Source organism: Theropithecus gelada, chromosome 4, assembly GCF_003255815.1.
Source record: "Theropithecus gelada isolate Dixy chromosome 4, Tgel_1.0, whole genome shotgun sequence".
Classification (NCBI taxonomy): Eukaryota; Metazoa; Chordata; class Mammalia; order Primates; family Cercopithecidae; genus Theropithecus; species Theropithecus gelada.
Window position 1 is genome coordinate 141,952,474 of NC_037671.1, and position 15,376 is coordinate 141,967,849.

A 15,376-nucleotide genomic window follows, 5' to 3' on the forward strand; every position below is an offset into this window, starting at 1 on the left:
TGTTCTCTCATTTTAGCACCATATCAAGTCAATCAGGTAACTACTATTATTACCAACATCATTTTGTGGAAAGGCAAACTGAAGTTTAAAGGAGTTAAATAATCTGCTCAAGGCCACCAAAGGGCAGACCCAGGATTTAAAACCCACCTAGGTGACTCAAAATCAAATAATGCCAACCTGAGGGAAGTATTAAATGATAGGCATAGGGCTCAGCGCCTTTCTCAATATTTTTATCAATGGTTTGGAATGAATGCATAGCAAACACATTTATCATCTTTGCAGATATTATGTGATTATCACCATCACTAGCAGGTTCAGTTACAGCCTTGAAATTCAAAAATATCACAACAGAATCAGGAAATTGATTCCAATTTGATAGGAACAAATGTAAAATCCTACATTTAAGTTTCATATCAATTCTGTAAATGAACAAATGAAAGGGATCTGGCTTAATAACAACGAATGTGGAAAAGACTATGGTCTTTCAATGGCAGGTATCCTAAAGATCTGATTCCACTTTTGGCTACAGCAAAAAGAAGACCTTCATAGTTAAGAGTCTCCCTTCACTGATGAGAACACATTGAGAGTGAAGTGTCTTTATGGGGGCAATATTTAAGAGAATATTAACTAGCTGAAATGAAATCATGGGAGGGTGACTAGGGCAAAGATTTAGATGCCACATTGCCTGGGGAGCAATTGCAGATACTTGAATTTTTCCTCCAAAGAAAATGCTTGATTCCAGCATGGTGGCTCATGCCTGTAATCCCAGCATTTTGGGAAGTCAAGGCAGGCAGATGGCTTGAGCCCAGGAGTTCAAGATTAGACTGGGCAGCATAGCAAGACCCTATCTCTACAAAAAATACTAAAATTAGTGAGGCATGGTAGTGTGCACCTGTACTCCCAGCTTACTTGGAAGGCTGAGGCAAGATGATCACCTGAGCCTGGGAGATGGAGGCTGCAGTGAGCCATGATTGCACTACTGCACTCCAGCCAGGGCAACAAAGTGAGATCCTGTCTCAAAAAAAAAAAAAATGCTTACAACGAGCTACAACAGTTATCTCGACATAGTTGAATGGCTATCATGTGGAAAGTGATTAAATTATTCTTTGTAAATTTAGAGGTAAGAACTAAGACTAATGAATGGGAGGAATGAAGAAAAGACTGGCTAAATAAAAGAAAAAAATCCAATGTTCAGAATTGTCCAAAAGCTTAAACAGACTTCCTTATAAAGTAGCAGGGTTTTTTAAAGAAACAGTTGTTTAAGCATGACTATTTTTTTTTTTTTTTTTTTAGGCTGCTTAAAGATTTTATTTTTTTTTTATTTTTTTATTTTTTTTATTTTTTTATTTTTTTTATTTTTTTATTTTTTTTATTTTTTTATTTTTTTTATTTTTTTTATTTTTTTATTTTTTTTTATTTTTTTTATTTTTTTTTATTTTTTTTAAGCATGACTATTTTTAAAGAAAAAAATTCTTACAACATCATAACATCTAAATGATCTCTAAAATCTTTCTAATTTTCTAATTTTAGGATTTTAATTACAGGTTTATGAAAAACTGACCATTTTTATACATATATAATGGTCTACTAGATAATTCTTCTGTCTTGTGTATCAAATGTTAAAGAAGAAAATTATTCTGACACTTGTTAAAATGATAAGAAAGACTTTGGTCAAGACAAGAGCAATAGTGCACTAGGAAAGACAAATATTGCAACGTAACAGATAGTTGGGGTTTTTATAGCCAAAAAACTGAGTGAGGAAGTCATTGGGTGGAGAAATATTAAGAGATGGCATCCAGGATAGGGCAATGCTTGTTAAATTAGCCTAATGGGATTCTTGTTAAAGGCAGGCCAAGAGCCTAAACAGGATTCTTACTTAAGTCAGACCAATGTCCATCAAGGGTGGGCAATGAAGAACTTGATCGGGTATCAGTGGTAGGGGGTTCTCTCTAAACTGACTTTGTAGGATTCTTGCTAAAACTGAACTCAGCAAGGATGGACACATGAAGACCAAGGTTAAGGCGTAGTCAAGAAGAGGACTCAGAGGAGCATAACTACATTTTGATCAAGGAAAGGGTTTTTGTCACAGGTTTAACAGAAACAAGTAACATACCTAAGGAGGAATCATTCAAAACATTACCTCTATCATTAAATCTATTTAATGACACGAATTATTTCTAAAAGGCCTTGTTTCTAAAAGGCCTCTAAACATAGGAATTGTTTCTAAAAGGCCTTGGTTGACATGCCAACAAAACCTATGTACAATTATAACACATACACACATATTTGCAATTTCAAAACTTTACTGTATAACCCAGCAATGACCAATAGAACTTTCAGTGATGATGCAAATGTTTTATACCTATGTTGTCCAACACAGTGGCCATTAGCTATTTGTGGCTTTTGAGCACTTGAAATTTAGCTAGTGTGACTGAGAGATTAAATGTTTAATTTTATTTAATTTTATTTTTTTGAGACAGAGTTTTACTCTGTCACCCAGGCTGGAGTGCAGTGGCACCATCTTGGCTCACTGCAACCTCTACCTCCTGAGTTCAAGCGAGTCTTCCTGCCTCAATCTCCTGAGTAGCTGGGATTACAGGCATGCACCACTATGCCCAGCTAATTTTTGTATTTTTAGTAGAAACAGGGTTTCACCATGTTGGCCAGGCTGGTCTCGAACTCCTGACCTCAAGTGATCTACCCACCTCGGCCTTCCAAAGTGCTGGGATTACAGGCATGAGCCACTGCACTTGGCCTTAATTTCAATTAATTTAAACTTAAATAACCACATATGGCTAGTGATTACCACACTGGGCAATGAAGAATAATTTTAAGAGTATATGAGCTATTTAGAGTATATATTTTTTTCTGTTGAATTACTCCTAATTAGGAGACTTCCAAATTGTACTCGACTTTCGAATATTTATTCTACAAGCATTTGAATTTCAACAGATAGACCCAAGTATTGACCAATTCATGTTGAAAGTGGAATCTATGAGATCATCAAAGTGGAAATAATTTAGGATAGCGGGAAGATCATGCATGTTGTAGTTAGACCCAGTTTCAACTTCTACTAACTGTGGCCCTTGGGAAAAGTTACCTTACTTTTCTCAGCCTCAGTTTCCTCATCTGTAAAATGAGGATATTAGTACCTACTTCACTGAGGCATTATGAAGATTAAATAAAATAATGCATTTAGTACATGTTAAGAACATACAGTTAAGATCATTAAATTGTAGCTCTATTATTAATTACAATTTTTTAAAACACAGATTTAGAAAATTATGTGAATGCCTACATACAATTTTCCTGGAAACAACTTCATTTGAATTCTACAAGAACACTTGGCATGGTACAGAGCAAATATCATGTGTATATTCTTTTGAGTATATGGGGAATGCAAACCCTTTTTAAATGCAATTGAAGGAGCTGCTCTTGTTAACAAGTATCTGTGCACATACATCAGCATCTTACCGAGCATAGCAGGTACTGTGATAACTCTCCAACAATGACAGCCTTCCAGATCCATTGCCCAGATCTCTTGTGCTTTGGCAAAGTATATCAATGGTTTCTCTAGGTTAGAGGTATCAATAGTCATTGCTCCACTTAACTCAAATTCAGTCACATTGCATGAACATTGATTCCTTTTGTTTTGTTGGTTTGTAACTGTGGGTTGCAAAATTCGGTGCAAGGTGCAATTGATAATACTGTAGTAGAACATCTGGTAGCCAAAACTGGAAACTTCTGTCCAATACAAGCGACTATAGAGGAAAAAAAAGTTCCCCCAACTTAATGAGTAAAATACATCATTTCAAATATTGGTTTCTAATGCAGAGCAACCATTCCTAATGACTGTGAGGGACAAATGGAGCCTTTGGAGAGAGCATGGTCACATTTTCAATAACCTTTTTCTGAGATGGAAGAAGTCACAAGAAGTCTAACTTGTAGCATTTCCAATGATTTCTCAATAGATGTGTTTACAACTAAAGTCTGGGAACATAATGACCTTAGGTGCTATATTAAAAGGCCCACTTAATAACTGAAATATAAAATGTATTTGCATAATTTTCATCAATGTCCATCTCTATTCCGCTCCTCTCATGTCTGTTTCTGCTTCTTAATACTAGTTAATGATCTAGTTTCAAAATAGCCTATCCCCATGCTTATGGCACAAACAGAAATGTATCTTTCTAGCCTGGGAAACTGCTACTTAGGTGCTAAAAGGAGACTTTAAAGCTCATCTTGTGAGGATATGAGTTAAACTAAGATGGATGAGCACAGAATAACTTTTGCTGTGCAAGACATGCTGCCCATCTGTTCCTGCTCATCTCTTGCCACCGTGTCAATCCTCTTCTTGTCCTTGCCAACTGATGATGCTATTGCATTCACTAGTATAAAAATCTGCTATTGTTTCCTGTTAGGTAATTAGCCTAACTTTGTTAGTCAAATTGTCAGTATGCATTAAGTTTACATAGTTGCGGTTGTGGCTCCTAATTTACAGGAAGAATTACTTACTATAATATAGTGGTCCAAGAGCCCTAAGCATCTTATTTTCCCATAATTGTCTTCTACTACTAAATCAAAGACATTCCATTAAATATGTCTCTATCTCTTTCATCACAATATAAAAAGATACTTGCATTTACATACCTTAAAAGAGGATATACAGAAAAAGAAATTATTGTTGAATTCCTATTGTGAATCTTCACCTCTCTGGGGTATTTCACCTTGTGTTCAAGATCAACATCAAATATTTGCATTCCATTTTGTGATTCTTTGAGTGCAAAGTAGAGGTGCCTTGAAATCCAGTCAATTGTAATAACTGTGATATCAAAAACCAGTGAATCTCGGAAAAGCTTAACAACAGGTAGAGAACACAGCCAAGAAGAGAGTGGTTATTTTTTTATTTGGAGACTTTTCTATATTCACCCATATCATTTGTTTACTGCACTTCTCATTTGTAATCCCAAACCTCAGCGATCTGGATAGTATACCATTGTAACATGGGTCCTCTTCTCACATTTTTCCTAAATGATTCTATCATGGCTTTAACTGCAATCTACAAACCAGTGCTACAAATTTATACCTTCAGACAAGATCTGTAATGAGTTACTGATTCAAATATTAAACTGCCAACTGAACATTTCCATATGAATTATCCCAGAAAACTGACTTCATCACCCACCCCAAAACCTCTTTTTCTCCTGCATTTTATATTTTTATGGATTTTCAACACCTACCCAAGGAGCTAATCCTGACAAATATGGTCCTCCTTGACTTCTTCTTCTCATTACTACCCATAGTAAATTAGTCCCCCTTTTTTTTCCCCTGGAGATGGAGTCTGGCTCTCTCACTCAGGCTGGAGTGCAGTGGCATGATCTTGGTTCACTGCAACCTTCACCTCCTGGGTTCAAATGATTCTCCTGCCTCAGCCTCATGAGTAGCTGAGACTACAGGCACGCACCACCATGTCCAGCTAATTTTTATATTTTTAGTAGAGACAGGGTTTCACCATATTGGCCAGGCTGGTATCGAATTCCTGGCATCCAGTGATCCATCTGCCTTGGCCTCCCACAGTGTTGGGATTACAGGCGTGAGTCACTGCACCCAGCTTGAACTAGTCCCATTTTAAATGTCCAGTTTGTCATCTCCTTTCTCACCTCATGCTCATCCCCTCACTCAGGCCCATAACATTTTCTACCTGGATTTCTGTGACAGCCTCCTAATTGTCTCAGACTTAACCCTCTCTAAGTCACTATTCACACTGCTAACAGACAGGCCTTTCTAAAACACAACTTGACCATGTTAATGACCCACTAAATATCTTTACTGACTTGCTGTTGGCTTCTAGAATGACACCTGCCTCCTTAGCACAGTAAAGGAGACCCATTATGCTCAGGCTCCCACCTCTCCAGATTTCCCAGCTTCCTTTCACTCCACTCTCATCCAAACACTCTATGGCTCTTTGTTTTCCTGTCTTTGTACCCCCTCGGCCTTCACCTGGCTCATCTTTGTTTCCAGGATGTTTTTCCATTCTACCACCACCAAGCCAACCTAGACTACTTGTTCATTCTCTGTGATTCCATCATTCTCTGTGATTCCACCACATCCTGCTCTCAGCACAACAGTTATCTTAGTCTGTCTTCACTATCAGTTAACATTTGGTGAATGCCTACCACATGCCAGGCATTGTGCTAAGTGCATTACATGGATTATCTCATTTAATCTTCATGGGAACCTTATGATGAGGTATTACTTAACCATAGAGGTTAAATAACTTGCCAGTGGTTACAAATCTAGTAAGCAGTAGAGCCCAAATTGTATTCTAGGTGGTCAAATTCCAAAACTCACCTTCTTAATCACTAGGCAATACTGCCTTCCTAGTGTTAGACAAATACTAGACTGGGTTTAGTAAGAGCAAAGTCTATAAACTTTCACCTATAATATCCCAGGTTCTAACACAGCATCCTAAATCCAGTAACTATTTGCTAACTGAGTGCTGAATGACATTTGCCCAAAATGTGGTCTGTATTCATGTGTGGCTAAATGATTACACACTATCTGTCTTTTTCATTCTAATCTTAATGACTAAACCGTTTTCCAGTCATTTTAACTACTGAGTAGTGTCATATGCAAATACTTCACTTCCTTTATTTCAAAAGAATTACATAGTGAAATACCTCAGAGCTAGAACGATTGTGCAAGTTCAAAAGAAAGAGTGAGTCCCCTTCAGCATAATATCCCAGCTCATTATCCGCTGTGTAGCAAATGGCACTGATAACTCTTTCTGCTGAAAACGTCCACACAACTTGATTTTGATCCATATCTAAAAAAACTATCTCGTTACCAAGAAGAGTTATGAGGTGAGGAAATGGGTTGATTTCTGAAAGCAAAAAACATGTAGATAATATGCATGAGAAAACCAGCTTTAGCACAGTCTCTTGATTTAATATCAGGCAGTTTTGAAGTCCATGGGCTCCCTTTGGTTCCTCTAATACATCTGTCTCAGTGATAACCTTGTAGGCTCTCTACCACTAGGTTTATTTAAACATATTTTGGTGATGTTTTGGGGTCAAAAACATGTTTTTGAGCTAAACTTTAGCTCAGAGACAGTGTTCATAACCCTAAAGATACCAATGGGGAAAAAAACCCCACACATACACACAAGCCTATAAATTATTATTTGCACAGATTTTAGAAAACAAATACCTGATGTTGTAGACTTTACAACGTCAGCAAATGATCCTGGCCCTTTAGATGTAAAGGCCCGAACCTAAAGAAAAGGAAACAAAAACTGCATTCAATAGCGTTCTCAGTGGCAACAATTAAGTTCTGAGACTGGGAGATTACTGAATGTTTCATTTCACACTGCTGATACACAATATTAATAGTTTCAAATAGTTATTTACATTAATATACAGCAATGTAAATCACCAAGAGAAAAAATATTGCTCTATATTTATGTTGATAGATTTTTTATCTAGAAAACTGCAAGAATTGGAACAAATCTCTCTTGCTAAAAAATGAATTTCTAAAAATGTCTGGGAATTTAATGTACAGCATGGATGGTGATGAATGTCTAATTCAATCGTGATAATGACACCATGTATACATTTATCAAGTCATGTCGTACAGCTTGAATATATATATTTGTCAATTGAATGCTTTTAAACAAAATAAGGTCATTATTTGCAAAATTAAGTTACATAGAACATTTAACAGAAATAAAACTGTGCAAATTATGATAAACTTCCATTTTGCTTGAATTCAACAACTAGAAGCTTCAAAACACTAAATTTCCATACTTTTTAAAAAGTAACTTTTAAAAATAATTAAACCTTACATTTGAAAATGATTGTGCATTTCAAACCAGTTTCACATACATTGTCTCTTTTGATCTGCACAACTACTAAGAGTAGAAACTGGACCAGGATACTAATAAAGGGAAGTAACTCATGCACAATGACATTTGTAGAAACTGGCATCAGAACCAAGTCTTCTGAAGTCTGCATACATTTTTTTCCCACTGGGCCATGTCACATTCTAACAATAAAGTTTATTTTTATTTTTTTAGATATTTTCTATTATGTAATAAATTATTTCCATTTCCAAACCTTGCATATGTACAATAGCCTGCAAAGAAAATTGACATCTATAATGGTGGACTCAAAATATAAAGCCCCAAGTGCTTTATCAATAAAACATTGTATTATTTTTATTATACTTTTAGTATTAAACACATTTTACTATATCTTATATATTACTATCTGTGTATGATTTATAATGGTGCATATATATATAGTAGTGTTTACTTTTGTACAAAACTGTGTTAAATGAAACTCATATATATCCATGCATATCACTTTGCATGGTTCCAAGGTGACCAAACTTTGAAACTATATATCTATACACATATATACACTATATATTCCATATATATACTATATATTCCATATATACACTATATATTCTATATATAGACACACTTAGCCAGAATATTTATTTTACCAAAACACTCCTAATTTTTACCAAACAGGAATGTGTAGTATCTTTAACTTCATGTATAACTTATTTGATTAGTATATGTGGACTTAATAAATTATCAAAATAATTATTAAATTAGAATTTTATGAAAAGTAAAACAAATCCTTAGGCAACTCAAATCTCCAAAACACTCCCCATGATGTTATTTTCCCCAAAAAGAAATGGTGGAAAGCATTACAGCACAGTGCTTTTCAGCCACACAGCTTTGGTAATTGACTGATACTCTCAAGGACTTAACTTTTTCTTTATAGTATGATGATCAAATGAGATAATGAATACAAAGTACCTACTGTGGTGCAAGGCCTATAGTGATATTATTGAAAAATAATTGTTTATCAAAGTAACACATGTACCCCAAATGTATGTACAACTATAATATATATCAATAAAAATGTAAAACAAATCGGTAATATGTAACATAGAAAAATTTAAATCGCGATACAGCTTCAAAAGAAAAGCAAAAAGAAAACGAATGACTTACTCTGAAATTGCAAAGTTCCCTGAATATGAGAAAGTTGTGAAAATGTCCTTTACCCGAGCAATCCCCTCTTGCCTCTCTACTTTTGCTGCCCAGTTGACCTCTTTGATCACAGTATACCTAAACTATTGACAGGGTGACAGAATTCTTAACATAGTCCTTTAAATCTGTTTGCACTCTCATATCTTCTGTTTTCTCTCTCATACCTGGAAGGCCACAAAGCATCTGGGACTCATGCCTTCAAGTTGAAAAGACATCACTGAGGGAGTGACATCGACAGCAATCCAGTCTTCAAATGTTTTGTTTGTAATACTTTGATTGGATATTTTGTAGAAAATTTCAAATTTTGTTAACACCCCATTTTCATGCTTAGGTTTGTTCCACCTAAATTCCACCACAACTTCATTCTTGTTCCAGCATTTTCCACTTGGTAATATAAATATTCTGGGGTTCTCTGGTGCTGATGGAACTGAAAAGTAGAGGCACAGATAGAGCAGAAAAGAATACAAGACTGACTTTTACCACTTACGATGAGATTGTAAACAACTTAACAACATTTCTCATTCCAGGCAGTTGCAGTATATTTATTGCATTCTTTTTTTTGGGGGGGGGGGTTATTTTCTTTTATTTATTTATTTATTTATTTATTATTATACTTTAAGTTCTAGGGTACATGTGCATAACGTGCAGGTTTGTTACATATGTATACTTGTGCCATGTTGCTGTGCTGCACCCATCAACTCGTCAGCACCCATCAACTCGTCATTTACATCAGGTATAACTCCCAATGCAATCCCTCCCCCCTCCCCCCTCCCCATGATAGGCCCCGGTGTAGTCTTAAAGATCTTCAGGAGAGAATATTCCATAGATTTCTTCAGGAACTCATCCTGATAATTTCAGCACATCTGACTGACAGGCAAGGCTTCCTTACATTCAACTCAAATCCTTCCTACTACCATTTAAGCACACCTTTCTTGTCTGTGCCTTGTATAGATAGAAGGTGTCTGGTTCTCCCTATAAAAGGCAACATTCACTTTCATCCTGACAGAGTGATTTCAGTGAAGCTGAAAATGTTATCATAGGGACGTCTGGCAGTAAAGTCCCACCAGCCTTCAGCCAGTTCAGGGTGTAAAATACAGCATAAATCAGAGACCTAGGCCCTGTCACCCTGAAGTCCCTAGGAAGCAGAAAGTTTTAGGGGAGGCTGATAGTACCCCAAGAGCAAGGTCTGGGAGTACTTATTTATTCTAGAGCCAAACCAAGCGGTTCAGTATCTCTCAGTCCTTTAATCAAGAGAAATGTCTCTGCCTGATTTCTAAGTCCTTCTCTCTGAACGGCCCTCTCCTCTCTTAGGACTCCTCCACAAGGTCTTCATTCCCTCCCTCATTCCAATCACATTGCTATTTAATGTTTAACACTCACACTATTATTCAATCTCCAGGCCTTCTTACATTAGGCTTCTCTTCCTACATGGGATAGCTCTTCTTGCTCCATCTTTCAGGGTGCACTACAGTTTCCATTTCCCAAAGGCATCTTCCCTCTTAAGAATGCCTGAGGCAGCTTGATATAGGTGAAGGTTTCATAGGCTTGTCTACTCACTCTATGCCACTGCTGCTCAGGAATAACTCTCTAGTATTTATTATCATTTGCTGTGCATGTGTTTATCTCTCCCCTGTTTTATGAGCTCCATCAGAGAAAGCATCTCTTCTTATTCCTTGTTAAATCCTCCCAAGTCTAGTATAGAATGAGCACACAGTAAGTGGTTAATAAATATTGGTCAATTTAGATAATTTCCTGGTTATATTGTAAATTTCCTGAAGGCAAAGGCCAAATCTTATCATCCTTTCTTATTGCCTCCAATATCCAGCAGAGTGCTGTTGACTCTTGCTCCCACTGGCTCCCCTGATGGATGCAGTCAAGTCCATTTCCACAGGACAATTCGACCAAGCTGATATCTCAAGGAAATCTCAAGCAGAACATGCCTGGATCCAATGCTAACTGCTCTGGAACCTGCCCAGGCCTCACTATGTTCCTGTTGTGTGATTCATAGATGAATATTGTTGAAATAATCTTAACAGTAAAAAAGGCAATGGGGAATGGATATCTATATTTATTAAGCTCTTACCACCTGCCAAATCCTGTATTAGCTTTACATAAATTCCTATCATTTACCAACATTTGTAAAAGTGACTGATTGGAGATTTGATTAAACTACTTAGTAACTATTTTATTTGGGCAGCCACTAGGCTTTCATTTTCTTTCTTGCATAATCAAGATAATAAGACTTTCCTACCCGTCTCAGAGCTATGTGAGGATCAAACGAAATGATGTTTGTGACAAATGATAGGTATGTAGTAAATATTTAATAAAGGAGTGATACATAAAAATGTGCTTTGTACACTTTAAGGTGATATACACATGTAATGATATGGCTAGTATCCTTTTTAAAATATATTTTCCTCAGAACATTAAATTTATGTATCAGTTATTCCCCTACAGAAGATTCTGAGTTCTCGTCTATGAGGATAGTCTGCCTTCCAAGAAAACTGTCTCGCCCTTAAATGCCCATTTTCCTTATAAAGGATTTTGCAAATTACCTGAATTATGCATCTGCATCTTCTACATCACTACAATCAAATGAAATGGCTGTTAAGAAATCTTTGAAATACTCTTTTGGAATAAATTATGCATATTTATGTTAATGAAGCTATTCTAATCTCCCAAAAGTCATTGAAAGGATATTGAATCTAAAAACATCTATAAAACTGAAAGTTACTTTTAAATATCAACTACCCATTCCAGATCACGAAAAGTGAGATTCTGCTTTTTTTAAAAAAGAGAGATTTTAACCCCTGTACCTGTTTCAGGTGCTCGAAGGGACAGAGCTGTTTTGGGGCCCTTTCCCCAGTAGGTATAAGGAGTGACAGAAAGATTAAATAAGGCATAAGGTTCCAGTCCTTCCACAGTAAATACAGGTAAAGAGTGTCGTTCACTAGCCAAGAACTAAAATATAAACAGAAAACATTATTTTCTCAGGGAGAGAATTACAAAATCTTTCATTCCTTATTACCTAAAATCTCCAAACTTTGGTTCACATGTAGAACCAAAATTTGCAATTTTGGAAGTGCTAATTTTGGCAAGTTCCATGTTGTGCCACACAGACCAGTTAAAGTGTGTCCAGCACAGCAGTCAGCACCAAGCAGTCAGAGACTGGCTGCAAACAAGTCTTCTGGGGAATACCCTTAATAATCAAATGCTATGGGAATGACAAAGAAGATGGGCTTGGCTAAGTCAAGATGGTACAGATCAGTGTGGGTAGGGCTGACACAGATGGTACGGTCTGTTTGGGAAATGAAAGTAACTAGAACCAACACCATACCTTAGAATGAGCACTAAATTCTACGCTGTAGAAAACTACACCCCAGTCTACCGCAGGGGGACCATTCCACAGGATTTGAAAACTTGAAGCATTTCCTTCAATCCTAAATGAAGACTCTTGAACAGAATCTGGAATAACCTTAGGGGTAAAGGAAAAGTTCCCTACAGGATGAAAGAAAAAAAAGAAATAGGATAAAAAACTGGGGATTATTGAACAATATAGAAATCATAGAACATCAATAGCAATTACTAATAATTAGAACTGAAACAAAATTTTTCTTTTCTTTAACATATCATGAAAAAAATCATCTTTTTCTGACTTTTTCAGGCTGTAAATTAGGGTTAAGATTAAACTCACTGCAAGCAAATGAACTGAAATTACTGAAGCCTTGTTCCTCTTAAAACTTAATTATTAAGAAAAAGAAAATCTCAGCCTAAGTATTTATTTAACCAAAAGTATAATGGAGTAGGGTAAGCAGGAATGCAATACTGTACCTGGCAGAGGCTTAAGGGATGTCTGAATAATTGTGAACTGATTAAATTTGGCTGGTTCCAAAACAGAGACACTGGTTCTCTGACCTATTTCCTGAGTTGTGATAATCCTAAAGCCATTGATCCAGAACAGCCGACCGCTATAGTACATCAGTGCATTCTGGGAAATTTCAGAAGTACTCCAGGCTGCAAACTCTGTGATGGTGGTATCCCCAGTGCTGCTAAAACATAACGCCAATTAGTGTGTGTTTCTGGAGTGGTGGAAGGGCTAGTCCATGCAAGTACTCGTGAGAATATGTGTTTGTGAGTATCTGTGCGTATTCGTGTACATTAAAATAAAGAAAATACTTTGTAACAATTATTGTCTTTTTTTGTTTCATATTAAGTTGGGGTTTTTTTTCACATTTTTTAAAAGTAGTAGACCTAAAGTAAATTTTCTGGGGGCTTTTCTTGTTTCTTTGAGATGGAGTCTCACTCTGTTGCCCAGGCTGGAGTGCAGTGGCATGATCACAGCTCACTGCAACCTCTGCCTTCCAGCTTCAAGATATTCTCCTGCCTCACCCTCCCAAGTAGCTGGGATTACATGCACACATCACTATGCCTGGCTAATTTTTTTGTATTTTTAGTTGAGACAGGGTTTCACACGTTGGCCAGGCTGGTCTCGAACTCCTGACCTCAAGTGATCTGTCCGCCTCAGCTTCCCAAAGTGCTGGGATCACAGGCATGAGCACTGTGCTCCTCTCTGGGGGCTTTTCTTATTAATGTGATATTACAATATCAAGCGTGTTTAGATAGGTTGCAGCTTTTTAAAAAATACTTGTGATTTTGGTAATACTCTACAACAAAGGCACAACCTGGATTCTCATTACTTCATTAGTTCAGAGATTGCATCTTTGGTTTATTCTATGTGCTCTACAACACTTGCATTAGCATAAGAAAGACATGAGGCAAGGTTCTTACAGGACTTGGAAATAAGGTAATCATCCAGAAATGAGACCCATACAAACCAATGCCTGAAGTATAAATTTGCCATCTGTAGATGTGAAGCAGAAGGGCTTTGGGACCAACCAATGCAATCAAGTAGCTTATAGATGTGAAGTTAGCCTATGGATGTGAAGCAGAAGGGCTTTGAGACCAGCCGATGCAATAAATCATGATGGAGACAGCAAGTTAGGATTCAGGTACATGTTACTTTAAAAGGGAATGCCTATTGCATTGAGGGATTTGAAAAAAAGACACACCCAAAGCGCAAGAATTTCCAAGTATTTAGCTGGAATTGACAGGAATGACAGCTCTTAAATGTGGTAGCCATGAGGACTCCAGTCCCTAGGCACACAGAATAACTCTGTTATGAGCAGATTTCGTCACTGCTCTGACACTGGCCTGTGTGGGCAGCCTTCTAGTGTATCCGACAACGCTCACTCAGATTCCTTGTTCTTAAAGCAACCACTTCACATCTAACCCAGTTCACATGATGCCAAGAAGGCATGGCCTGCATGCCTACATGACTATTCTCATTTCTGAATGAGACTAGGCCCCACTGTGAATTAATGAATTTGCAACGTAGGGGATTCTTCAGAAACAGACAGAACTGCATGGAACTCCAGTTCAGCCAATTATTAAATGTTTGACTTCAGGCAAATAATTTAACCTCTCATTGAACCATCTATTAAATGTGGGTATAACACTAATAAGTCTGCATCTGGGTGAAGCCGATCACGTTTCATCATGGTTTTCTCAAGAAATAAAAAGATGGATTTTAAAAAATCAATTCCATGACCCCACAACCCCAAAATGAACAGCCAGGCATAACAAGATGAACAGAGGAAATCAATCCAGAAGGCATGATCTGTTGAATTGTTTCTTCCCATTGAACCATGCCTTCCTCCTACTCTTGGTTAGTCATCTGATTTACCTGCCATTTATTATTCTAGCATGCTAGGTCCTTCACTTTATACTGTTCACAACTGTCTGTTATTTCGAAGTGCTTATCAGTTTCAATAGTTTGATCAAAATGCTCCTTTTCAGACTAGGAAATTCAAGTAAAAAACCTGTTACTTAAATTGTGTTTAGAGGTTTTTTCCCTCAATGGAAGGAAATTTTGCAATTATTTTTACTTGAAAAATCTGCTTGTATCTAAAATTATAACACTTGTTTAGTACTCAAAAACAGAACTATCTCAGTTATCCTCAGCATTTTGGAGTGATTGATTGATTGTTTTTTCAGTGATTTCTGTAAATCATTTTAAAGCATTCCCTTTTCTCTCTTTAGAAAAATACAAATAAAAGTTTTGTTTTGAGAATTTCACAGTGCCTCAAATAGGTTGTATTTGTATCAACTAAAGGGAATGGATGTACATAGGAGAGGGAAGAGTAGTTTGAAGGGCAGTTCAATTGCAGTTCTTAAGTTCAGAATATGATGAGTGACAGCAATCAGTTTATCTCATCTCTACTACAGACTAGAGATGTACTGCTCAGTACAGCA

At 36.7% G+C, this 15,376-nt stretch overlaps 1 protein-coding gene across 1 annotated transcript in view; it reads right to left on the minus strand.

Moving 5' to 3' along the window:
* ROS1 (ROS proto-oncogene 1, receptor tyrosine kinase) overlaps positions 1–15,376 on the minus strand; it is a 148,421-nt gene that overhangs the window by 71,777 nt on the left and 61,268 nt on the right. The window contains exons 18-25 of the mRNA XM_025383434.1: positions 12,896–13,110; positions 12,402–12,562; positions 11,881–12,025; positions 9,229–9,491; positions 7,210–7,273; positions 6,681–6,883; positions 4,651–4,856; positions 3,475–3,761 (exon numbers count right to left, since the gene is read on the minus strand). Coding sequence (XP_025239219.1) covers positions 3,475–3,761; positions 4,651–4,856; positions 6,681–6,883; positions 7,210–7,273; positions 9,229–9,491; positions 11,881–12,025; positions 12,402–12,562; positions 12,896–13,110 — 1,544 coding nt within the window. The remainder of the gene's footprint in view (positions 1–3,474; positions 3,762–4,650; positions 4,857–6,680; positions 6,884–7,209; positions 7,274–9,228; positions 9,492–11,880; positions 12,026–12,401; positions 12,563–12,895; positions 13,111–15,376) is intronic.